This window comes from Nerophis ophidion, linkage group LG06 (genome assembly GCF_033978795.1).
Source record: "Nerophis ophidion isolate RoL-2023_Sa linkage group LG06, RoL_Noph_v1.0, whole genome shotgun sequence".
Classification (NCBI taxonomy): domain Eukaryota; kingdom Metazoa; phylum Chordata; class Actinopteri; order Syngnathiformes; family Syngnathidae; genus Nerophis; species Nerophis ophidion.
In genome coordinates this window covers 77,793,398-77,820,032 of record NC_084616.1, presented here as the reverse complement: position 1 = coordinate 77,820,032, position 26,635 = coordinate 77,793,398, and the positions used below count along the sequence as shown (strand labels likewise).

The following is a 26,635-nucleotide window of genomic DNA, read 5'->3' as shown; positions in this document are numbered from 1 at the left end:
CAAAGAAGTTGGGAAAAGTGGCAATTAATACTGATAAAGTTGAGGAATGCTCATCAAACACTTATTTGGAACATCCCACAGGTGTGCAGGCTAATTGGGAACAGGTGGGTGCCATGATTGGCTATAAAAACACCTTTCATGAAATTCTAAGTAATTGACAAACAAGGATGGGGTGAGGGTCACCACTTTGTAAGCGAAATGTCGAAAAGTTTTAGAACAACATTTCTCAACGAGCTATTGCAAGGAATTTAGGGATTTTACCATCTACGGTCCGTAAAATCATCAAAAAGTTCAGAGAATCTGGAGAAATCACTGCACGTAAGCCATGATATTACGGACCTTTGATCCCTAGGGCGGTACTGCATCAAAAACCGACATCAGTGTGTAAAGGTTATCACCACATGGACTCAGGAACACTTCATAAAACCACTGTCAGTAACTACAGTTGGTCGCTACATCTGTAAGTGCAAGTTAAAACTCTACTATGCAAGGAGAAAGGCATTTATCAACAACACCCAGGAACGCCGCCGGCTTCGCTGGGCCCGAGCTCATCTAAGATGGACTGATGCAAAGTGGAAAAGTGTTCTGTGGTTAGAGCCCACATTTTAAATTATATTTGGAAACTGTGGACGTGGTGTCCTCCGGACCAAAGAGGAAAATAACCATCCGGATTGTTATAGACGCAAAGTTGAAAAGCCAGCATCTGTGATGGTATGGGGGTGCATTAGTGCCCAAGGCATGGGTAACTTACACATCTGTGAAGGCACCATTAATGCTGAATGGTCCATACAGGTTTTGGAGCAACATAGATCGTCATCCAAGCAACGTTATCATGGACGCCCCTGCTTATTTCAGCAAAACAATGCCAAGCCACGTGTTACAACAGCGTGGCTTCGTAGTAAAAGAGTGCAGGTACTTTCCTGGCCCGCCTGCAGTCCAGAGATGTTTACCATCGAAAATGTGTGACACATTATAAAGCGCAAAATACGACAACAAGACCCCGGACTGTTGAAGGACTGAAGCTCTACATAAAAAAAGAATGGGAAAGAATTCCACTTTCAAAGCTTCAACAATTAGTTTCCTCAGTTCCCAAACGTTTATTGACTGTTGTTAAAAGAAAAGGTGATGTAACACAGTGGTGAACATGCCCTTTCCCAACTACTTTGGCACGTGTTGCAGCCATGAAATTCTAAAAAAATTCTAAAAATAAAGTTTATGAGTTTGAACATCAAATATCTTCTCTTTGTGGTGCATTCAACTGAATATGGCTTGAAAAGGATTTGCAAATCATTGTATTCTGTTTATATTTACATCTAACACAATTTCCCAACTCATATGGAAACAGGGTTTGTAACATAATAGTGTGTTAGTCCCATCCATAGTGGATCTAACATAATAGTGTGAGAGTCCAGTCCATAGTGGATCTAACATAATAGTGAGAATCCAGTCCATGGTGAATCTAACATAATAGTGAGAGTCCAGTCCATAGTGGATCTAACATAATAGTGTGAGAGTCCAGTCCATAGTGGATCTAACATAATAGTGAGAGTCCAGTCCATAGTGGATCTAACATAATAGTGAGAATCCAGTCCATGGTGAATCTAACATAATAGTGAGAGTCCAGTCCATAGTGGATCTAACATAATAGTGAGAGTCCAGTCCATAGTGGATCTAACATAATAGTGTGAGAGTCCAGTCCATAGTGGATCTAACATAATAGTGAGAGTCCAGTCCATAGTGGATCTAACATAATAGTGAGAATCCAGTCCATGGTGAATCTAACATAATAGTGAGAGTCCAGTCCATAGTGGATCTAACATAATAGTATGAGAGTCCAGTCCATAGTGGATCTGGCATAATAGTGTGAGAGTCCAGTCCATAGTGGATCTAACATAATAGTGTGAGATTCCAGTCCATAGTGGATCTAACATAATAGTGAGAGTCCAGTCCATAGTGGATCTAACATAATAGTGAGAGTCCAGTCCATAGTGGATCTAACATAATAGTGAGAGTCCAGTCCATAGTGGATCTAACATAATAGTGAGAGTCCAGTCCATAGTGGATCTAACATAATAGTGAGAGTCCAATCCATAGTGGATCTAACATAATAGTGAGAGTCCAGTCCATAGTGGATCTAACAGAATAGTGAGAGTCCAATCCATAGTGGATCTAACATAATAGTGTGAGAGTCCAGTCCATAGTGGATCTAACATAATAGTGAGAGTCCAGTCCATAGTGCATCTAACATAATAGTGAGAGTCCAATCCATAGTGGATCTAACATAATAGTGAGAGTCCAGTCCACAGTGAGGCCAGCAGGAGACCATATTAAATAATAAATAATATTTTAGTTCCTTTAAAATCACTTCAATTGTGTACTTGGTCAGATGGACTCCTCCTGAGTATTTACTATACAAACAACGTTCCCGACCAACAAAAAAAACATCTTGAACGTTAGTTTGAGTCAACATCTGATTTTTTTCAGCGTCCTTCCACACAATTTTTCTGTGTTTGTGTTGCGTTTCTGACAGATTCACCTCGCTCAAACGCATCCTTGATCAGATTCACTTCTCTCTGTGACCCAGGAACTCGGAAGATTCCCTCATGGTGCAGACCTGAAAGACAAAAAAAAAAACCCACTTGTGATAGAAAAGAATGTATATTTTTACAGAGCCGTATGGAGTACAATATGATACATTAGGCAAGTAGAGACCACAGGAAAGAAGAGGAGGTGCATATTTGTCATCCCACTTGAGGGCAAAGGGGACTCCACACTGCAGCGTCTGACAGAAGCTCTGCCAGCGTGCTTTATGGCAAACGTCAGGAAAAAAATGGTCTCACCGTGAAGGTTTATGAAGCGGATGCAGCTCTCCACCACCACGGGGATCTGCTGGCCCGTGCTCTGGGAGACAGGGAAGAGGATTTTAGAGTCAGGAGAGGCGAGGAACAGGATTGCTGCAGCCAGTGTGGCCAAGGAAACAAAATGTGCAAATGAAGATGCGACACGAAGGAAAGGGGAACAAAAGCAATAACGAGAATGTGAAGGTTAAAATGCTATGTTGTGTCCATAATGAAATCAGGACCGTTTTATTTCTGTTTTTATTCGTCGTCTCCCCCAACCCCATACAAATTAGTTTTTTAATTATTATTTTTTCCACTTTTTTTTTTTTTTCCAGGCGCAGTCAAGGCGTTGTTTGGTGGATGCCGGAATAGGTCAAAAAACAAAACCAAACATGACCAAAACAAAACATGATCCCATGGGCGTGACAGGTTCACAGTGTGGCGCATATTTGTAACAGTGTTAAAGTTGTTTATACGGCCACCCTCAGTGTGACCTGTATGGCTGTTGACCAAGTATGCCTTGCATTCACTTGTGTGTGTGTCTGTAAAAGCCGCTTATTTTTATGAAGTAAAAACCGGACGTGACGGCCCCGATATTGTTGTCCCGGTGGAAATCAGGAGAAATTCGGGGGAATGGTCGCCCCGCTGAAATTCGGGAGTTTCCCGGAAAAATCGGTAGGGTTGGCAAGTACGCCATTTAGTGGTCAATTGTACGGAATATGTACTGTGCTGTGCAATCTACTAATAAAAGTTTCAATCAATCAATCACTGATGGAGTATTGGTACGTGCAAAAGAGCAACAGGCGGCTGTGGCCTGCGGGCCGCTTCTAATACTAATCAAATATCATCCGTGGATAATTCCTTGACTTTGACACCCCGGTTCTAAATGATACATCTTGGTGGGAAGCTGCGCTAATTGGTTCCAGGAGAGAAAGTGATCCTGTCTTTATTGAACGGTAAAACTCATTTAGTCAATACCAACAACCCATTTAACATAAAAGTCCCCTTCAAACGACCCCGGATAAGAGTTTGGTACCTGTGTACGAGACATTCTTCTTCTTCTTCTACAGCCAGCAAAGCACAACGGGAAAGAGAAAAGAGAGGTAAGGAGAAAAAAACAAATAAGAGGACTAAAGACTTAGAAGCAGTGGTGCAAAGTGCTTGAAAAACACAAAGTGAGAAAAGTCAAGAGAGAGAGAGGAGGCAAGAGCGTTTTAATCCCTTTTTCAGAAGAACGGATAAAAGCGGGGAAGCGGATGAAAAAAGGCCATAAATAAGTCATAAGCGGACCATAGTGTAGGCCAGGGGTGTCCAAAGTGCGGCCCGGGGGCCATTCTGGAAATGCTATTGCAAAATTTAAAAAATAAAAACATTTAAAAAAAAAGTGGAATGAGGTGAAATCGAACGAGAAAAAGTTGCAATTTTGACACAAAGCTGCCATGCAGGCAGTGTTTTTTTTGTTTTGTCATTTTTTATTTTTTTGCCGTTGCTCAAAAAAACCCCATAAAAAACAATGTTATAATGAATTGTTCACCTATTCAAAGCTCCAATTATTTCAAATATTCCACTTTAAAGTCCTACTGAAAGCGACTACTAGCAACCACGCAGTCTGATAGTTTATATATCAATGATGAAATATTAACATTGCAACACATGCCAATACGGCCGCTTTAGTTTACTAAATTGCAATTTTAAATTTCCCGCGAGGTATCCTGTTGAAAACGTCGCGGAATGATGACGCGTGCTTGTGACGTTATTGGTTGTAGCCGACATATTAGCCCGGCACCACACACGGCTAAAAGTCGTCTCTTTTCATCGCATAATTACACAGTATTTCGGAAAACTGTGTTGCTGAATCTTTTGCAATTTGTTCAATTAATAATGGAGACATCAAAGAAGAATGCTGTTGGTGGAAAGCGGTGGATCGCAGCTGCCTTTAGCAACCGAAACACAGCCGACGTTTCTTTGTTTGTTGCGAAGCTTTTATTTATTTATTTCGGCAATCTTCACATAAAACAAAGAACAACAACAAAAAAAGAAAAAAAAACACTCATTTGAGCAATGATTGAGCCGAAAGGGTGTAGGTTGAAGCAACGCTTATATAAACCTACCCCATCACAACAAGAACAAGGTTCAAAATATACAAAATCTAAAACATGCTTCACTTATATTACTTTTTTTTTTAAACAATATATAAGCAACATATATGTAGCACACATCTCATATACATAGTTTAACATTTAAATCAAACATATACATTTGTACACTTATATATATATATATATATATATATATATATATATATATACACAATTTATTTAAATTCCATATAAAGTGGTAATATATACATTTTAATATAACCTATATGTATAATTATGAAATGATAAATTGTATTTATATACATTTTATATATTATTGTCTTTCTAAAACAATGTTTGCTCTTCTTTCTTATATTTACTAATGATAAATGATTTAAAAAGCTTTTTAAACCGGTTTATGTTGGTGCTGTGTTTTATTTCATCCTTTAAACAGTTCCATATTTTAACCGCTTAACACAGAGCGGTCAAGCGAACATGTTTCTCTACGTCAACCGGCAAGTTTTTGGATGGGAAAATTGTGATATTAAGTCGGCTCTTACCGGAGACTTCAGTGGATTATGTGACCTCCTCCTGCAGCTCAAAAAGAAAACTGTGATCTTGGCTCCCCAGCTTCACCGCAGCCATTCAACTTTCAGGTATGACTTTATAATCTCACTAAAACATTATTAACACAATAAGCAGATAAGGGATTTTCCAGAATTATCCTAGTAAATGTGTCCAATTACATCTGAAACGCTCCCACTGCCGCCGCCTGGAGCCGTCGCCTTTTTTTTTTTTTAGTGCTTCACTCTAACTTTCCTCATCCACAAATCTTTCATCCTCGCTAAAATTAATGGGGAATTTGTCGCTTTCTCGGTCCGAATAGCTCTTGCTGCTGGAGGCTATGATTATAAACAATATGAGGACGTGACAAGGCCTACAACCCGTGACGTCACGCGCACATCGTCTGCTACTTCCGGTACAGGCAAGGCTTTTTTATTAGCGACCAAAAGTTGTGAACTTTATTGTCGATGTTCTCTACTAAATCCTTTCAGCAAAAATATGGCAGTATTGCAAAATGATGAAGTATGACACATAGAATGGACCTGCTATCCCCGTTTAAATGAAAAAATCTCATTTCAGTAGGCCTTTAATAAGTTTTGTGTGGAAAATATTGCATAGATTGTGTTTTTGCCATACAAATACATCAAAGTTTACTTTGACAAAAGAGCATGAAACAAGCAAAATTATAGTTCAAACGTCAAATCGACAGATATATCTGAAGTTGATCTCGTCACTTAAGTGTTGAAAGAAAGAAAAAATAACTAATAAAAATGTATCACTTTGAGTGGAGCACCTTTTGGGTCCCAAATATATTTAATGGGACTTTATTTATCTTTTCACTGTAATACCTCAAAAATAATAATACATTAAAATGAGTGGTGTCCTGCATTATTGATCTTTTCAAGCCTCTACTTCACATCAAAGATTGCTTTCTGAATGCTTTGGGCAGTGGGGGAAATACTGCATATCTCAGTTTTATTATAAAAATATATCAATCAATGTTTTTTTTATATAGCCCTAAATAACTAGTGTCTCAAAGGGCTGCACAAGCCACAACGACATCCTCGTCTCGGATAAAAAACAAAGTTTTTTTGGGGGGTTTAACTTTATATCAACCTAAACTTGATATACTGTAGAGCAGGGGTCACCAACACGGTGCCCGCGGGCACCAGGTCGCCCGTAAGAACCAGATGAGTCGCCCGCTGGCCTGTTCTAAAAATAGCTCAAATAGCAGCACTTACCAGTGAGCTGCCTCTATTTTTTAAATTGTATTTATTTACTAGCAAGCTGGTCTCGCTTTGCTCGACATTTTTAATTCTAAGAGAGACAAAACTCAAATAGAATTTGAAAATCCAAGAAAATATTTTAAAGACTTGGTCTTCACTTGTTAAAATAAATTCATTTATTTTTTTACTTTGCTTCTTATAACTTTCAGAAAGACAATTTTAGAGAAAAAATACAACCTTAAAAATGATTTTAGGATTTTTAAACACATATACCTTTTTACCATTTAAATTCCTTCCTCTTCTTTCCTGACAATTTAAATCAATGTTCAAGTATTTTTATTGTTTTTATAGTAAAGAATAATCAATACATTTTAATTTAATTCTTCATTTTAGCTTCTGTTTTTTTCGACGAAGAATATTTGTGAAATATTTCTTCAAACTTATTATGATTAAAATTCAAAAAATTATTCTGGCAGATCTAGAAAATTTCTAATTTCAAAGTCTTTTGAATCTCTTAAAATGTTTGTTCTGGAAAATGTAGAAGAAACAATGATTTGTCTTTGTTAGAAATATAGCTTGGTCCAATTTGTTATATATTCTAACAAAGTGCAGATCGGATTTTAACCTATTTAAAACATGTTATCAACATTTTTAAATTAATATTAATCAGGAAAAATTACTAATGATGTTCCATAAATTATTTTGTTAATTTTTAAAAAAAGATTCGAATTAGCTAGTTTTTCTCTTCTTTTTTTTCTCGGTTGAATTTTGAATTTTAAAGAGTCGAAATTGAAGATAAACTATGTTTTAAAATTTAATCTAAAATGTTTTTCCTGTTTTTTCCACTTTTAAACCGTTTGAGTGTTTTTTCACCATTAATTCTCTACAAAAAACCTTCCGTAAAAGGCAAAAAAAATGTACGATGAATTACAGACAAAAACACCCATTTTTTGTATAGATTAGATGGATTAGATTAGATATTATATTAGATTAGATAGTACTTTATTTATTCCTTCAGGAAAATTAAAATTTTCAGCACAATCCCATTCAAGATCAGACAAACATTACAGGGAGACAGAACAGGATCGCTGACGGGTCTGCTGGCTTTCAGCGCCCCTTACAAAAAAGATGAGATACAGGTAAACAAAAAATAGAAGATTAAAATAAAATGAAAAAAATCGCTCTAAGCCTGGGCCCTGGAGAAGGGGTCCAGACTGAGGCCAAGGGAAAAAAAACAACAACTCATAGCCATAGTACACACATGTGTGTAAGAGGGAAACAAATAGATTTATTTATTAAAAGGTAAATTGAGCAAATTGGCTATTACTGGCAATTTTTTAAGTGTGTATCAAACTGGTAGCCCTTCGCATTAATCAGTACCCAAGAAGTAGCTCTTGCTTTTAAAAAGGTTGGTAGAGATTTACTGTAAGCGTTAAATTAAAAAAGATAATAATTGGACTTGTTTTTAACATTTTAATGACTTAGACCAGGGGTCGGGAACCTTTTTGGCCGAGAGAGCCATACAAGCCAAATATTTTAAAAAGTATTTCCGTGAGAGCCGTACAACTTTTTTTCTTTTTTTTTTTAACACTGAATACAACTAAAAGCGTGCATTTTTAAGAAAGACCAACATTTTTAGAGTATAATAAGTTTCTTATTCTTTTTAATAACATTGTTATTCTGAGGCTAGCCAAAAATAGATAAAATACTTCTTACCATTAATGCCACTTCTTGAACAGGTGCGGTAGAAACCGGATGGATGGATGAAAATGCATGAGAATGTTTTATATTTTGAACGTTATTTTTTACTGTGATTACCGGCGGATTTATTCATTATTTATCGTGTTAAGCGATGTCAGCTAAAATTTATCTGAGAGCCACATCTGGCTCTAGAGCCATAGGTTCCCTACCCCTGACTTAGACCCTTTTATGGTCCCCGGGAGCCCTAAAGGTAAAACAACCAACAATATCCATATATTTGGTTATGGTTTGAAAAAATGAAAAATATCAAAACGGCATGCTTGAATTTTTGTGTGTGCGGCCCTCGGTGGAAAAAGTTTGGACACCCCTGCTGTAGGCAGAAAATGAAAGAATCCAACTACAGGTGCTGGTCATATTATTAGAATATCATGAAAAAGTTGATTTATTTCATTAATTCCATTTAGAAAGTCAAACTTGTAGAATGTATACATTCATTCCAAACAGACTGATACATTTCAAGTGTTTTTTTTGCCAAAAAGGAAATGATAATAGCTGACAACCAATGAAAACCCTAAATTCAACATCTCAGAAAATGAGAATATGGTGAAAAGGTCAGATATTGAAGACACCTGGTGCCACACTCTAATTAGCTAACTAACTCAAAACACCTGGAAAAGCCTTTAAATGGTCTCTCGTTTTATTCTGTATGACACACAATCATGGGGAAGACTGCTGACTTGACAACTGTCCAAAAGATGACCATTGATACTTTAAAGAAGGAGGGCAAGACACAAAAGGTCATTGCCAAAGAGGTTGGATGTTCCCAGAGCTCTGTGTCCAAGCACATTAATAGAGAGGCCAAGGGAAGACAAAGATGTGCTAGAAAAAAGTGTACAAGCAAGAGGGATAACCGCGCCCTGGAGAGGATTGTCAAACAAAACCCATTCAAAAATGTGGGGGAGATCCACAAAGAGTGGACTGCAGCTGGAGTCAGCGCTTCAAGAACCACCACGCACCGACGTATGCAAGATATGGGCTTCAGCTGTCGCATTCCTTGTGTAAAGCCACTCTTGAATAAGAGACAACGTCAAAAGCGTCTCGCCTGGGCTCAAGACAAAAAGGACTGGACTGCTGCTGAGTGGTCCAAAGTTATGTTTTCAGATGAAAGTACATTTTGTATCTCCTTTGGAAATCAAAGTCCCAGAGTCTGGAGGAAGACAGGAGAGGCACAGAATCCACGTTGCCCGAAGTCCAGTGTCAAATTTCCACAATGGGTAATGGTCTGGGGTGCCATGTCATCTGCTGGTGTTGGTCCACTGTGTTTCCTGAGGTCTAGGGTCAATGCAGCAGTCTACCAGGAAGTTTTACAACACTTTATGCTGCCTGACGCCGACCAATTTTATGGAGGTGAAGATTTCATTTTCCAACATGACTTGGGACCTGCACACAGTGCCAAATCTACCAGTACCTGGTTTAAGGACCATGGTGTCCCTGTTCTTGATTGGCCTGCAAACTCACCTGACCTTAACCCCATAGAAAAGCTATGGAGTATTGTGAAGCGGAAGATGCAAGATGCCAGAGCCAACAATGCTGAAGAGCTGAAGGCCACTATTAAAGCAACCTGGGCTTTCATAACACCTGAGGGTGCAACAGACTGCTGGACTCCATGCCACGCCGTATTGCTGCAGCAATTCAGGCAAAAGGAGCTGCAACTAACATGCTGAAACTTTCCATGTTCATACTTTTCAGTTGGCCCACATTTCTAAAAAATATTTTTTGGTACTAGTCGTAACTAATATTCTAATTTTCTGAGATACTAATCATCAAAATTTAAAGAAATAAATATTTCAAATATATCACTATGTGTGTAATGAATTGAGACAGCCCTCGCAAAAATGACTAATGATCTATTGCTAACGATGGATTCTGATGCGTCATCTATGTTGCTGCTCCTCGAACTTAGCGCTGCTTTCGATACCGTCGATCATAATATTTTATTAGAGCGTATCAAAACACGAATTGGTATGTCAGACTTAGCCCTGTCTTGGTTTAACTCTTATCTTACTGATAGGATGCAGTGTGTCTCCCATAACAATGTGACCTCGGACTACGTTAAGGTAACGTGTGGAGTTCCCCAGGGTTCGGTCCTTGGCCCTGCACTCTTCAGCATCTACATGCTGCCGCTAGGTGACATCATACGCAAATACGGTGTTAGCTTTCACTGTTATGCTGATGACACCCAACTCTACATGCCCCTAAAGCTGACCAACACGCCGGATTGTAGTCAGCTGGAGGCGTGTCTTAATGAAATTAAACAATGGATGTCCGCTAACTTTTTGCAACTCAACGCCAAAAAAACGGAAATGCTGATTATCGGTCCTGCTAGACACCGAACTGTATTTAATAATACAACTCTAACATTTGACAACCAAACAATTAAACAAGGTGACTCGGTAAAGAATCTGGGTATTATCTTCCACCCAACTCTCTCCTTTGAGGCACACTTTAAAAGCGTTATTAAAACGGCCTTCTTTCATCTCCGTAATATCGCTAAAATTCGCTCCATTCTAATAGGCGGTAGAAAATGGATGGATGGATGTCCACTAAAGACGCTGAGATCATTATCCATGCGTTTGTTACGTCTCGCCTCGACTACTGTAACGTATTATTTTCGGGTCTCCCCATGTCTAGCATTAAAAGATTACAGTTGGTACAAAATGCGGCTGCTAGACTTTTGACAAGAACAAGAAAGTTTGATCACATTACGCCTGTACTGTATATACCTTTATATACATATATACATACATATATACCTATACTGTATATACCTTTATATACATATATACATACATATATACCTATACTGTATATACCTTTATATACATATATACATACATATATACCTATACTGTATATACCTTTATATACATATATACATACATATATACCTATACTGTATATACCTTTATATACATATATACATACATATATACCTATACTGTATATACCTTTATATACATATATACATACATATATACCTATACTGTATATACCTTTATATACATATATACATACATATATACCTATACTGTATATACCTTTATATACATATATACATACATATATACCTGTACTGGCTCACCTGCACTGGCTTCCTGTGCACTTAAGATGTGACTTTAAGGTTTTACTACTTACGTATAAAATACTACACGGTCTAGCTCCATCCTATCTTGCCGATTGTATTGTACCATATGTCCCGGCAAGAAATCTGCCTTCAAAAGACTCCGGATTATTAGTGATTCCCAAAACCCAAAAAAAGTCTGCGGGCTATAGAGTGTTTTCTGTTCGAGCTCCAGTACTCTGGAATGCCCTCCGGGTAACAGTTCGAGATGCTACCTCAGTAGAAGCATTTAAGTCTCACCTTAAAACTCATTTGTATACTCTAGCCTTTAAATAGACTCCCTTTTTAGACCAGTTGATCTGCCGTTTCTTTTCTTTTTCTCCTATGTCCCACTCTCCCTTGTGGAGGGGGTCCGGTCCGATCCGGTGGCCATGTACTGCTTGCCTGTGTATCGGCTGGGGAGATTTCTGCGCTGCTGATCCGCCTCCGCTTGGGATGGTTTCCTGCTGGCTCCGCTGTGAACGGGACTCTCGCTGCTGTGTTGGATCCGCTTTGGACTGGACTCTTGCGACTGTGTTGGATCCATTATGGATTGAACTTTCACAGTATCATGTTAGACCCGCTCGACATCCATTGCTTTCCTCCTCTCCAAGGTTCTCATAGTCATCATTGTCACCGACGTCCCACTGGGTGTGAGTTTTCCTTGCCCTTATGTGGGCCTACAGAGGATGTCGTAGTGGTTTGTGCAGCCCTTTGAGACACTAGTGATTTAGGGCTATATAAGTAAACATTGATTGATTGATTGATGTAATATGTAAATTTCATTCTGAATATAATTACTGAAATAAATCAACTTCATCATGATATTGTAATAATCTGAACAGCACCTGTATTATAACTGAATGAGGAGATGAGTTGAGTGTTACCTGCAGGCAGGACAGTATGTCTGCGGTGAAGAGTGTGAGGCAAAACTCAGACACGGGTCTGGACCTCCGTGCGCGCAGCAGGCGAGCACACTGAACTCTGGGAAGTACATCATAAATTGCAACATGGGCATTTTCCTTTGTGGGTATTAACACAGGCGGTAATGATGCTCGCTAATTGCAGCTATTAGTCACGCTGCGGTTAACAAAAAAAAAAAAAAGGCGCGTTATGTAATGGAAAATGGTTTAAAAGGGCCTCCCCGCTCTCCTCTCTCCATACCTCTTTCAGACACACCGCCCAGTGAAGACACTTTTTTTTTTTTTACCTGGAGGGGTCTGTGTTGACTGCCTCGGCTGGAGGAGAGGGAGAAGGGAGTTGATTTCTTTTTCAAAAGGTTTACAGCGTGGCCGGCCTTTGTGACGACGTGAACTTACCTTTCTGTATGGCATCTTGGAGAAGATCGTGTTTGGCTTGAAGTTTGGAAGTCAGGGAGCTGCTGGTGAGAAACTCCTTTACTTTCTATAACAATTAAAAAATATATATATATTAGAGATTCACTGTTTTCTTCTCTTTATGGAACATTTGTTATTTCACATCCCGACATTTTCTTTGAACTGTTTTGTAACCAAAGGCGATGGCTATTTATGACCCCCCTTCCCTTAGAAACAGCTGTTGCCAATAATTAGGGAAAGTGTAAATAAAAGAGGAGGCGTACAATCTTTCGTCAGAGCGTGGGATGATGTACAGTGTCTACGTGTTTCTCCTCAATTGAGCTAAATTTGATTCTGTCTCTGTTTAATTCCTTGCTTCTTGTCTTGTTTTATAAATGCCATCAGTGTTTGTATGGCATCTTGGAGAAGATTGTGTTTGGCTTGAAATTTGGAGGTCAGGGAGCTGCTGGTGAGAAAGTCCTTTGCTTTCTACAGCAATGAAAATAATAATATAAGAGATTCACAGTTTTCTTCTCTTTATGGAACATTTGTTAATTGGCATCCCGTCTCAGAGCAGAGAGGAGGCAGGGCCTGACCTCCCTCCAGGCTGTGTTTTACGACCTTTTCTTTGATCTGTTTTGTAACCAAAGACGATGGCTGTTTATGACCCCCCCTCCCTTAGAAACAGCTGTTGCCATGTAATCAGGGAAAGTCCAAATAAAAGAGGAGGCGTACAATCTTTCGTCAGAGAACGATAGGAAAAAATAGTTGAAATAGTTGGTGATTTAAAAACAGCGCCAATGTTTTAATAGCAGTATACTGCAAGCTGCTCAGCCCTGACCACTTCATTGTAAACAACAGTATGGCAAGCATAACACTGTAAAGTCAATAACTTTGTCGGAAGGTTGCCTACAGCCACAGCCGTAAATGGTTATGACTGCAGGCTAACTGGATAATTGTTAACTGGAGCGTTTAGGGTACACAGACTTATTTACTCACCGTTAAATAGTAGGTCTCAGTCTCTTGCTGATTGGCCCGACGCTTGGCGAGGGTAAGTTTGGGGGCGCTGGCTCCTCCTCCGGGGGACTCGTGCGACAGGCCGCCGGGAATGTCGGAGGAGGGGTTGCAGTCGCTGTCGCACATGCAGTCCAGCAGGGCGCTCAGCGTCGCTTTGAGGGTTTTACTGACCTGACACGGGCAACATGTGGATCACAATCAACATGCAGGATGGTAGATCGTCGTCGTTAGGTAAGAATGGTGTAGACCGAGGTCATCCCACCTCCTCTGTCTCCAGCGTGACAGCGGCGAGTCGAGACTGAAGCTGCTGAAATCTGGTCTCCAGCTCGTACCTCACCTGGCTCTCCGCACTCACCTCGCACACCTGAAGTAGAGACAGGTACCAAAGTCAGACCTCATATTGTGACGCTTGTGTGGAATTGTAATGCCGGATTGGTTCTTCCAGGGATGCGTCGAAGCGATGAACACAACAAGGTAACTTATAAATGGATTTATTAAATAATAAAAGGCTAGGAACAAAAATACTGGTGTAAAAGGAAAAAGGCAAACAAAAGACGCTAGCGAGAAAGCTAGGATAACACAAGGAAAACTAAAACTTGGCACGAGGACACAAAAGAGTAAACAAAAACGTTCAGCATGAAAGCTGGAATATAAAGTGGCTTCGCGTAAGAGCTAGCGAGAAAATACATACAAAGGATGAGCGTCGTCACTGTTGCTCGTGGGCAAATTAGGATCCGAGAATGAATAACGAAAAGGGGCGAGTTTAAATAAGGGAGGTGATTAGAAGAAAACAGGTGTGCGTAGATAACAAGGGGCAGGTGAACTAATGAGCTACCGTGGTGACAGACTAAACAGGAAATAAAGACGTCAAACAGGGTGATACAAAAATGGAACAATAAACCATAATATGGGAAGATCGGAGTACGGATCTTAACACATATGACAATAATACCGTACTTTCCGGACTATAAGGCGCACTTAAAATCCTTCCATTTTCTCAAAAATCAACCGTGCGCCTTTACACCCGGTGCAGCCTAATTTTGGTTGTGCTTACTGACCTCGAAGCTATTTTATTTGGTACATGGTGTAATGATAAATGTGACCAGTAGATGGCAGTCATACATAAGAGATACATGTAAACTGCAAGTTTATGCTAGTAAACACCAAAACTTTATATGTTCTACTGAGAATATAGAACATGGGTGTCAAACTCTGGCCCGCTGGCTTTTCATTTGGCCCTTGAGGCAATATCAAATGAACATTAGAGCTGGCTTGCCAGTATTATACAGTGACTGTGTCGCTGTAACACCGCATTCACCGCTAATATTCATACTTGCCAACCCTCCCAATTTTCCCGGGAGACTTCCGAAGTTCAGTGCCCCTCCCGAAAATCTCCCTGGGCAACCATTCTCCCGAATATCTCCCGATTTCCACCCGGACAACATTATTGGGGGCCGTGCCTTAAAGGCACGGCCTTTAACCTTCTGTAAAACCTGTCGTCACGTCCGCTTATCCTCCATACAAACAGCTTCATAATGTAAGCGGCTTATACACACTCATAAGTGAATGCAACGCATACTTGGTCAACAGCCATACAGGTGACACTTGAGGGTGGCTGTATAAACAACTTTAACAATGTTACTAATATGTGCCACACTGTGAACCCGCCGTGTAATTTAATTTGGCCCTTGAGGTAATATCAAATTAACATTAAAGCTGCAAGCAGCGTTGGTCGGGTCCGCCTTTGGCTGCTGCCCCCGAGACCCACGGCCGGATAAGCGTTAGAAGACGCCTTGGAGCCACTATTTTGAGAATCTAATGCATTGCGAAAGTAATGCAGTTGTTGTATTGAAGTGAAAATATCAAACTTCCTGTTGATTTTTGCTAAAGTATGTTAATTATTAAAATGTAGGTCTAAGTGAGACCTACATAGTGTTTTTTGTTTCATGTCTCTCTGACATTCCTACCGGAAGTTACAAGCAGTTTTGTCTGTGTTTTCTTCCTAGGAGCAGTTTGTCCGTGTTGTATTCCTAGGGGGGCGGTAGAGCGCAATTTTGAGTTTTGAGGTCAGGTTTTTTCATCAGATCGCAATTTTTGCCAGAATGATTGTGTGTCAAGTTTGGTGAGTTTAGAAGCATTTTAAGGGGGTCAAATAACAGCTCAAAGAGGCAAAAATGACATTTTTTAGGAGACTTTGCACAGGGGTTCTTTGAAGGCGCGTAAAATCAAAACCTGAGAACTTATCAAAACTCTGTTCAACACTTTTAATCAGAAGGGTTCAATCTCTCTCCTGTGCGAGTTTGAAGCCAAAACAACAAACGCACTCAGAGGAGATAATGTTTGAAGAAAGGTGACCGGTTTTTACAAAACTTTTGTTTTGAAGGGGGGATTGCAAACTTCCTGTTGATTTTTGTTGGGGGTTGTCAATCTATGAAATGTAGGTCTAAGCGAGACCTACATAGAGGTTTTTGTTTCATGTCTCTCCGACATTCTTACTGGAAGTTACAAGCAGTTTTGTCCGTGTTTTCTTCCTACGAGCAGTTTTTTCAGTGTTTTATTCAAAAATAGCGCTAGAGCGCAATTTTGAGTTTTGGGGTTTGGTTTTTTCATTAGATCGCAATATTCGCCAGTCCTTATTTGTGGGCCAAGTTTGGTGACTTTTGAAGCATTTTAAAGGGGTCAAATTACAGCGCAGAGAGGCAAAAATTGCATTTTTTGCGAAAATTTAATTTTGAAGGGGTTTTTGCCAACTTCCTGTAGATTTTTGCTGAAAGAAGTGAGTGTATGAAAATTGGGTCTAAGTCAGACCTACAATATGTTTTAAAATATTTGGCTTTAATTGCTTTCTCAGCCAAAAAGGTTCCCGACCCCTGGATTAGATTGTCCGCCCTGAGACCGGTAGGTTGTGAGTTCAAACCCCGGCCGAGTCATACCAAAGACGATAAAAATGGGAGCCATTACCTCCCTGCTTGGCACTCAGCATCAAGGGTTGGGATTGGGGGTTAGGGACGGCGTGGCGCAGTGGGAGAGTGGCCGTGCGCAACCCGAGGGTCCCTGGTTCAAATCCCACCTAGTACCAACCTCGTCACGTCTGTTGTGTCCTGAGCAAGACACTTCACCCTTGCTCCTGATGGGTGCTGGTTGGCGCCTTGCATGGCAGCTCCCTCCATCAGTGTGTGAATGTGTGTGTGAATGTGGAAGTAGTGTCAAAGCGCTTTGAGTACCTTGAAGGTAGAAAAGCGCTATACAAGTACAACCCATTTAAATAACAAAAAATGATGCCCAGGCGTGGCCACCGCTGCTGCTCACTGCTCCCCTCACCTCGCAGGGGGTGATCAAGGGAGATGGGTCGAATGCAGAGAAGAATTTCTCCACACCTAGTGTGTGTGTGTGTGTGTGTGTGACAATCATTGGTACTTGAACTTATGTTGTTTCCATGGCGATCACACACCTGGTCGCCCTCATGCGGGTGGTAGTTGAACCTGAAGGGAAGGCAGAAGGCGGAGTCGTGCTGCTGAAGGAGTGCGTCTCTGTCGCCGCCCTGGTCCAGCGACGTCACCGCCGCTTCCAGCTGTTTCAGCCCCGCCTCCTCCGTCTTCTGGATGCGCCACCTGCTGGCCAGGTAGCACTTCATCGCCCTCTCCACGGACGGGTGGAAACCCAGGTCGCAGCACTGGCGGACGGAAAAAAAGCGCGGGTGACGGCGGGCGGTGACGCCAGCCAGAGCGGCCGCGGCGACGGTTTCTTACGTCGATGAGCGTGCTGACGTCTTGCAGGTAGTACTTGTTCATGGCGGCGTTGGCTGCGGCAAGGTTGAGCAGGTAGTCGTTGCGAGCCTTGGTGCACTTCAGCTGGGTCTCCTGCACCCTGCCGTGCCTCTGCACACACACACACACACACACACACACACACACACACACACACACACACACACACACACACACACACACACACACACACACACACACACACACACACACACACACACTTATGTCCATATTGTATATACCATAGTCTATTCACAGACAGACAAAATGTAAATGTCTGTCCATTCACATACAGTATACCAACCGCCATATGTCCATTCACACACAAGCAAAATGGTAATGTCTGTCCATTCACGTACAGTATAACAACCGCCATATGTCCATTCACACACAAGCAAAATGGTAATGTATGTCCATTCACATACACCCACACTTATGTCCATTCCCATATTGTATATACCATAGTTTATTCACACACAAAAATATGTAAATGTCTGTCCATTCACATAAAGTACACTCACCTCCATTTGACCATTCACACGCAAGCAAAATGGGAATGTATGTCCATTCACATATACCAACACATATGTCTATTCCCATATTGTATATACCATAGTTTATTCACACACAAAAAAATGTAAATGTCTGTCCATTCACATAAAGTACACTCACCTCCATTTGACCATTCACACACATGCAAAATGGGAATGTATGTCCATTCACATACACCCACACTTATGTCCATTCCCACATTGTATATACCATAGTCTATTCACACACAAACAAAATGTAAAAGTCTGTCCATTCACATTAAGTATACCCACCTCCGTTTGTCCATTCACACGCAAGCAAAATGGGACAGTATGTCCATTCACATACACCCACACTTATGTCCATTTCCATATTGTATATACCATATACCATGGGTTTGCTGCTAGCCGGATGTATAAAATAGTCAGGTTGTGTCATGGATGCAAATGATTCTGGGTATTTTTTGTGTTGCGTTTATGTTGTGTTACTGGGAGGATGTTCTCCCGAAATGTGTTGGTCATTCTTGTTTGGCGTGGCTTCACAGCGTGGCGCATATTACTAAGAGTGTTAAAATGGTTTATATCACAACCATTAGTGTAGTCTGTGTCACCCAGTATGCCTTGCAGTCGTGTGCGTGTGTCTGCGGTAGACACACACAACATGTTGCTGGACTGACTAACAGATGGTACATGTTGTAGAAGGCGACAAAGCTAATGGCTTCATAGCACGCCCTAATACTTATTATCTGGGTGACTGCCGGCAGTCATTCTTGAGAATGTTAGCGTCTCCTATTGTCTTCTTGGCTTTGTGACACGGGTCCCAAATGGCTCTTTGGATGGTAAAGGATACCGATCCCAGAACCATGCATATCAAATATTTCCAAATGGTTCGACAGCCACCCGGCCAAATCTAATTCAAATCTATTTTATCGTCATGTAAACCGCGGATGAGACCGTAAACCGCGCATCTCTACTCTACACTGTTTGTTTGTCTAATTTTGAACAGGTTTGTGCTGAAAATAAAGTTTTGTTGTACTTGTGGAATGACAATAAAGACCTAGCTACAAAGGGTACAGATGTGCAAGCGTCTCTCCTCAAATTGAGCCAAATTTAATTCTGTCTCTGTTTCATTATTTGCTTCTTGTCTTGTTCAATAGCTGTCATCAGTGCTTGAACCTGACAACGACCCCCGGTCTATCCATTCAAATACACAGAACGTTTAAACAACTGTCGGTCATTTTGTATGAAGTATACCGTATTTCCTTGAATTGCCGCCGGGGCGCTAACTAATTTAAAACCTCTTCTCACTCCGGCGCTTACCAAAGGCATGCAGTAAATTTAGGCCTGCGCTTAAAAATTTGAGTGTGATGTAAGGATACCATCATGAAAAGCACATTTAATTAAAAAAAAAAAACGTTATTATGGTCTTACCTTTACTTATAAATGAAGTCCATGCACAGCTCCTTCTGATCAAAAGCATCGATAACTTGTTTATAGAAGTCTTCCTTATCTTTCTTCAGTTTTAAAAGTCTCTCTGTCTTGATGGAGATCTTCCTTTATTACTTCCTGCTTCGATTGAAAGTCCAGTTTAGAAAACTGTTTTATTTTAGATATGTAATCCTCCATGTTAAAAGTGCAAGCGAGAGGAAAAAATAAACGATCGCTGCTTGTTGTCACTTCTTCTGCAGCCGAGTAGTCGCAAGAAGGATCACTAGCGCCCTCTACCACCAGGAGGCGGGAGTCATTTAATGACTCATATTTGACACACGCAGCTACGGTATATTAATAAAACATAGCTGCTTCCTGTTCTTTTTAGCATATTCAATAGCTTGGACCTTAAATCCTACTGAATAGCTCTTAATCTTCTTCCCTTTATGCAATTTCAAATTATTGAAATCAGCCTCCTCCATTTTGAAAATGATGACAGGTGAAGTGTCACTCGTGACGTGACGAGTTTGACCCGGTGGAAATTCTAGACATGCGCTAATAAAAATAATATTTTGCGGAACGAGTTTGACCCAGCACCTCCAAGTCCGAATCCATGGTTCTCGCCCGGAAAAGGGTGGAGTGCCATCTCCGGGTTGGGGAGGAGACCCTGCCCCAAGTGGAGGAGTTCAAGTACCTAGGAGTCTTGTTCACGAGTGAGGGAAGAGTGGATCGTGAGATCGACAGGCGGATCGGTGCGGCGTCTTCAGTAATGCGGACGTTGTACCGATCCGTTGTGGTGAAGAAGGAGCTGAGCCGGAAGGCAAAGCTCTCAATTTACCGGTTGATCTACGTTCCCATCCTCACCTATGGTCAAAAGCTTTTGATGATAACCGAAAGGACAAGATCACGGGTACAAGCGGCCCAAATGAGTTTGGGTCTCTCCCTTAGAGATAGGGTGAGAAGCTCTGCCATCCGGGAGGAACTCAAAGTAAAGCTGCTGCTCCTCCACATGGAGAGGAGCCAGATGAGGTGGTTCGGGCATCTGGTCAGGATGCCACCCGAACGCCTCCCTAGGGAGGTGTTTAGGGCACGTCCAACCGGTAGGAGGCCACGGGGAAGACCCAGGACACGTTGGGAAGACTATGTCTCCCGGCTGGCCTGGGAACGCCTTGGGATCCCCCGGGAAGAGCTGGACCAAGTGGCTGGGGAGAGGGAAGTCTGGGCTTCCCTGCTTAGGTTGTTGCCCCCGCGACCCGACCTCGGATAAGCGGAAGAAGATGGATGGATGGATGGAGTTTGACCCGGCAGTAATTCTAGGCAGGCGCATACTATATACCCGGCGGCAATTCAGGGCATTACGGTACTAATCACGCCAATCAATCAAAAACACACAATTTACGGCAAACATCTGTAGCATTTGTTAATATTATTCAGAGAGTAGAAAACAGGACTGACTTGAATGTGTCGTGCCAATTAATCCAAAGTGGGAGCTCACCTTCTCCATCAATCTCTCCATCTTCTTGACGGAGCTCCGCCTCTGCCCTCCCGATTGGCCGAGGCCGAGCTCTGCAGACTTGCCGGTGTGTCTCTCCTCCAAACGCTCGGCCTCCTTCAGTTTGCCCTCGGCGATCAGACAGTCGGTGTGGTACTGGTTGTACGTCTTCAAAGCCTAGGTGGCGGCGTGCCAGGTAACACATGTCAGTATCGCTCTCCACCATTACGTCACTTTTTCAGGGTTCATGATGGAAGGAGAAGAGGAGGGAATGCTCACCGTCTGCAGCTCAGTGGTGACCTTCAGCAGCTCATCCTGCATTTGGATCCCGACCTCTTTGCTCTAGTGGGTCAAAGAAGCAAACATGCATTGGGAATTTTTCAATTCATTTTATTTTATGGAGCCGTTTTTAGCCCCCGAGGCATGAAGCCATGATGAACACATGACAAAATGTCACACAACCGTATAACATGATGACATTTAAATATTCAGAAAGGTCAGAGACCAGCTTTGACGTGACTTTTGGTCTTTATTTACAGGGACACGCCATCTCCATGTAGCGTTTCTAGTCCATCCATTCACACCATGGGTCACCAACGCCAGGACCAGATGAGTCGCCCGCTGGCCTGTTCTAAAAATAGCTCAAATAGCAGCACTTACCAGTGAGCTGCCTCTATTTTTTAAATGGTATTTATTTACTAGCAAGCTGGTCTCGCTTTTCTCGACATTTTTAATTCTAAGAGAGACAAAACTCAAATAGAATTTGAAAATCCAAGAAAATATTTTAAAAACTTGGTCTTCACTTGTTTAAATAAATTAATGTATTTTTTTTACTTTGCTTCTTATAACTTTCAGAAAGACAATTTTAGAGAAAAAATACAATTTTTCGGATTTTTAAACACATATAGTTTTTTACCTTTTAAATTCCTTCCTCTTCATTCCTGACAATTTAAATCAATGTTCAAGTAAATGTATTTGTTTTATTGTAAAGAATAATAAATACATTTTAATTTAATTCTTCATTTTAGCTTCTGTTTTTTCGACGAAGAATATTTGTGAAATATTTCTTCAAACTTATTATGATTAAAATTCAAAAAAAATATTCTGGCAAATCTAGAAAATCTGTAGAATCAAATTCAAATCTCATTTCAAAGTCTTTTGAATTTCTTTTAAAATTTTTGTCCTGGAAAATCTAGAAGAAATAATGATTTGTCTTTGTTAGAAATATAACTTGGTCCAATTTGTTATATATTCTAACAAAGTGCAGATTGGATTTTAACCTATTTAAAACATGTCATCAAAATTACAAAATTATTATTAATCAGGAAAAATAACTAATGATGTTCCATAAATAATTTTTTTAATTTTTTCAAAAAGATTCGAATTAGTTAGTTTTTCTCTTCATATTTTTCGGTTGAATTTTGAATTTTAAAGAGTCGAAATTGAAGATAAACTATGTTTCAAAATTTGATTTTCATTTTTCTCGTGTTTTCACCTCTTTTAAACCGTTCAATTAAGTGTTTTTTTCATCTTTTATTCTCTACAAAAAACCTTCCGTAAAAGGAAAAAAAATGTACAACGGAATGACAGACAGAAATACCTATTTTTTTTTATATATATATACATTTATTTATTAAATTGAGCAAATTGGCTATTTCTGGCAATTTATTGAAGTGTGTATCAAACTGGTAGCCCTTGGCATTAATCAGTACCCAAGAAGTAGCTCTTGCTTTCAAAAAGGTTGGTGACCCCTGGCATACAGAGTGTGTTTGAATGCAGCTGAGATAGGCTCCAGCGAACCCCCGCTCCTCCGAACGGGACGAGCGGTAGAAAATGGATGGATGGATGGATATTTGTTTTCAATTAACTGTCAGGCTTGAGCTGTGGGTGTTTGTGCTTCCTCGATGCAAGGATGATGTGGGACGAATCAGGCATGAATGTAAGTACATTTTTATTTGTTATTTAAATACAAAAGGCAAAACAAAAAGCACGCTCGATGGCGGATAATAATATATGCTAAAACGTTAACAAAAAACAGCACTTAGGCGAAAGAATACATAGATCTTACGTGGCGTGGTCCAAATGTTTAGCAGCGTGGCAAGGCGTGGAGGTTTGTGATAGAAATGTGGCATGAAGCAGAATGCAAAAATCCCAGACCGATGGACAGAAAGAAAATGATTTAAGTAGTGGCTGTGATAATTAGGAACAGGTGCGGGACTGAGGGCAGGGGCGTGACTAGGATAAAACTAATGAGGTTGGCATGGAAACAAACAAAACCAGGAAGTGCAAAACGTGACTGATTGTCCAAAATCAAAAACATAACAAGACAAAACAAGATCCATAGGTGTGACATTAACCTTTTCACATTGTCATTAACGGATATTGTGTGTGGAATTTTGAGGACAACAGTGCATTTATTCCATTTTGGAATAAGGGCGTACGTAACACAGGGGTCGGGAACCTTTTTTGCTGAGAGAGCCAAAATCCGAATATTTTAAAATGTATTTCCGTAACAGCCATATCATTTTTTTTTTCCAACACTGAACACAACTAAACGCGTGCATTTTTAAGTAAGACCAACATTACTAGAGTATAATAGGTCTCTTATTCTTTGTAATAACATTGATATTCTGAAGCTAACTGTGGAGGGGGCGTGGGCTGCGGGCCTGCAGCGAAGCGGGGTGTGCCAGGACCGGCCTCGAAATCAGTGACAGGTGCGTAGATGGCCCACCTGGGCCTTGTTATCTAATCACCTGTCGCTCTGTTATAAGCAGCAGCCAGGAGAAGAGACGGGGTTGTAGCTGGAGCCAGAGTGCGAGCGAGAACGAAAGAGAAAAAGACAATTGCTGGAAAGCAACTGAGAGACTTATTGAAAAATAAAAAAATATCGTAACCCTGAAACAGGCTCTCATGTCGGTGATCTGAAGAACCCCGAGGAGGGCAAGCCCTAAAAAAAAATAATAATAAATAAAGTGCGGTAGAAAAGGATGGATGGATTCAAATGCATGAGCATGTTTAATATTTTGAACGTTATTTTTGATACTTTGATTACAAGTGGAATTAGTCATTACTTATTGTGTTAAGCAGTGTTAGCTTAGATGTATCCAAGAGCCAGATGCAGTCATCAAAAGAGCCACATCTGGCTCTAGAGCAGGGGTGAAGTGAAGTGAAGTGAATTATATTTATATAGCGCTTTTTCTCTAGTGACTCAAAGCGCTTTACATAGTGAAACCCAATATCTAAGTTACATTTAAACCAGTGTGGGTGGCACTGGGAGCAGGTGGGTAAAGTGTCTTGCCCAAGGACACAACGGCAGTGACTAGGTTGGCAGAAGCGGGAATTGAACCCGCAACCCTCAAGTTGCTGGCACGGCCACTCTACCAACCGAGCTAAACCGTGCCCACACTTTTTCTGCAGGCGAGCTACTTTTCAATTGACCAACTCGAGGGGATCTACCTCATTTATATATATCATTTATATTTATTTATTTATGAAAGAGACATTTTTGTAAACAAGTTAAATGTGTTTAATGATAATACAAGCATGTGTAACACATATAGATGTCTTTCTTTCACAAAGACAAGAATATAAGTTGGTGTATTACCTGATTCTGATGACTTGCATTGATTGGAATCAGACAGTAATGATGATAACGCCCACATTTTCAAATGGAGGAGAAAAAAAGTTGTCCTTTCTGTACAATACCACATGAAAGTGGTTGCTTTTTGGCATCTAATTCATCCAGCTTCCATACACTTTACAAGAAAAACATTGGCGGCAAATTCCGTAGCTTGCTTGATTGACATTCACGGCACCCGAGGGTCTTGTGAGATGACGCTGGCTGCTGCCAGTTCATTATTATGAAAAAATGACAGAGAGGAAGGCGAGAAACACTTTTTATTTCAACAGACTTTCGCGCCGTCCCTTCCGTCAAAACTCTAAAGGCAGACTGCACATTTCCTACCTTCACAATAAAAGCCCTGCTTCATGCTGCCTGCGCTAACAAAATAAGAGTCTCGGAAAGCTGGCGTGCACAAGTGATGTGCACGCCAGCTTTCTGAGGGATCGCTTGTGCACGCCAGTTTTCCGAGACTCTGTATTTAGTTAGCGCAGGCAGCATGAAGCAGGGCTTTTATTGTGAAGATAGGAAATGTGCAGTCGGCCTTTAGAGTTTTGACGGAGGGTACGGCGCGAGAGTCTGTTGAAATAAAAAGTGTTTCTGGCCTTCCTCTCGGTCATATTTTCATAATAATGATCTTGCAGCAGCCAGCGTCATCTCACAAGACCCTCCGGTACCGTGAATGTCATTTAAGTGACGTCTTGGTGAAGATTGATGATCACTCATTTTTAGGTCTATTTTTTTTAAAAGCCTGGCTGGAGATGGACTGACACACCCCCCGCGTTCGACTGGTAGCTCGCCATCGACGTAATGGGCACCCCTGCTCTAGAGCCATAGGTTCCCTACCCCTGCCGTAACATAAAATGTGTGTAAAAAAAAAAAAAAAAAAGTGTAGCTCTGTGAATACTTTCTGCATGCTTTGTGAATAAATAAAATGTGCAAAAAAAAAGCAGAACCTCCCACTCACCCGTTTGTGCAGCCGATGTGAGTCCTCCGTGCTGTGCACCAAGCGCTGTGTGAGTGTGTTGCAGCAGGTGTCGCCCAACGCCGAATGCTCACGACTCTCCAAACGAGTCTGAGTCAGCAAGACGGACCAGACTTGACACACCGACTGTCCCCACTGCTCCTTCCTGGACACCCGAGGGGGGGCGGGGGTCATCTTCACCGCAGCACATTTACACAAACGTCACACTCACTTCTTGGTCTTGTGCGTGAACCTTTCGGTGAGTTTATCCAGGGCCCGTGCATACTCCGCCTCGATATCACCCCGGCGACGGAGGAACTCAGAAAGGTCGGAAAGCTGCTGCTGTTTCACTTCTACCTGGGAGTCCAAAATCTTGATCTGGTCTGTGAGCTGGGCCCGCAGGTCTGAGAAAACACACCCAAACACAAGTGTTAAGCGGCTCTCAGTGCAAATGGAGGTGAAGCTTGGACTTTTTTGGTGTGTTTTTGTCTGGACAAGTGATGGAAAAAGTGTAACGATAACAACAGCATCACACATTCTAGTCACTGAACTCCATCCATCCATCCTCCATCTTCTTTCACTTATCCGAGGTCGGGTCGCGGGGGCAGTAGCCTAAGCAGGGAAGCCCAAACTTCCCTTTCCCCAGCCACTTGGTCCATCTCCTCCAGGGGGGATCCCGAGTCGTTCCCAGGCCAGCCGGGACAGATACCGTATTTCCTCCGCTGTCACGCCAAATTTCTTCTCCCTACAACCCCCCCCCCCCCCCATTTACTTCCGGGGTCATGATTAATACAGACGTTTTGTTAACGCTATATTATAAAAATACAGACGTTTAGTTAACGCTAGGGCTTCACGGTGGCAGAGGGGTTAGTGCGTCTGCCTCACAATACGAAGGTCCTGCAGTCGTGGGTTCAATTCCAGGCTCGGGATCTT

The 26,635-nt window shown here is 41.2% G+C and overlaps 1 protein-coding gene across 2 annotated transcripts in view; it reads right to left on the bottom strand.

Moving 5' to 3' along the window:
• arhgap4b (Rho GTPase activating protein 4b) overlaps nucleotides 1-26,635 on the bottom strand; it is an 84,732-nt gene that overhangs the window by 25,452 nt on the left and 32,645 nt on the right. The window contains exons 3-15 of one of the 2 annotated variants that reach the window (XM_061904892.1): nucleotides 25,935-26,106; nucleotides 25,706-25,868; nucleotides 21,399-21,461; nucleotides 21,123-21,296; nucleotides 17,652-17,780; nucleotides 17,354-17,575; nucleotides 14,165-14,266; nucleotides 13,885-14,073; nucleotides 12,889-12,973; nucleotides 12,780-12,807; nucleotides 12,457-12,553; nucleotides 2,841-2,901; nucleotides 2,537-2,614 (exon numbers count right to left, since the gene is read on the bottom strand). In XM_061904892.1, coding sequence (XP_061760876.1) covers nucleotides 2,537-2,614; nucleotides 2,841-2,901; nucleotides 12,457-12,553; nucleotides 12,780-12,807; nucleotides 12,889-12,973; nucleotides 13,885-14,073; nucleotides 14,165-14,266; nucleotides 17,354-17,575; nucleotides 17,652-17,780; nucleotides 21,123-21,296; nucleotides 21,399-21,461; nucleotides 25,706-25,868; nucleotides 25,935-26,106 — 1,563 coding nt within the window. Of the gene's footprint in view, nucleotides 1-2,536; nucleotides 2,615-2,840; nucleotides 2,902-3,876; nucleotides 3,905-12,456; nucleotides 12,554-12,779; nucleotides 12,808-12,888; nucleotides 12,974-13,884; nucleotides 14,074-14,164; nucleotides 14,267-17,353; nucleotides 17,576-17,651; nucleotides 17,781-21,122; nucleotides 21,297-21,398; nucleotides 21,462-25,705; nucleotides 25,869-25,934; nucleotides 26,107-26,635 lie in introns of both variants that reach the window. The other variant, XM_061904893.1, reaches the window with a different exon arrangement.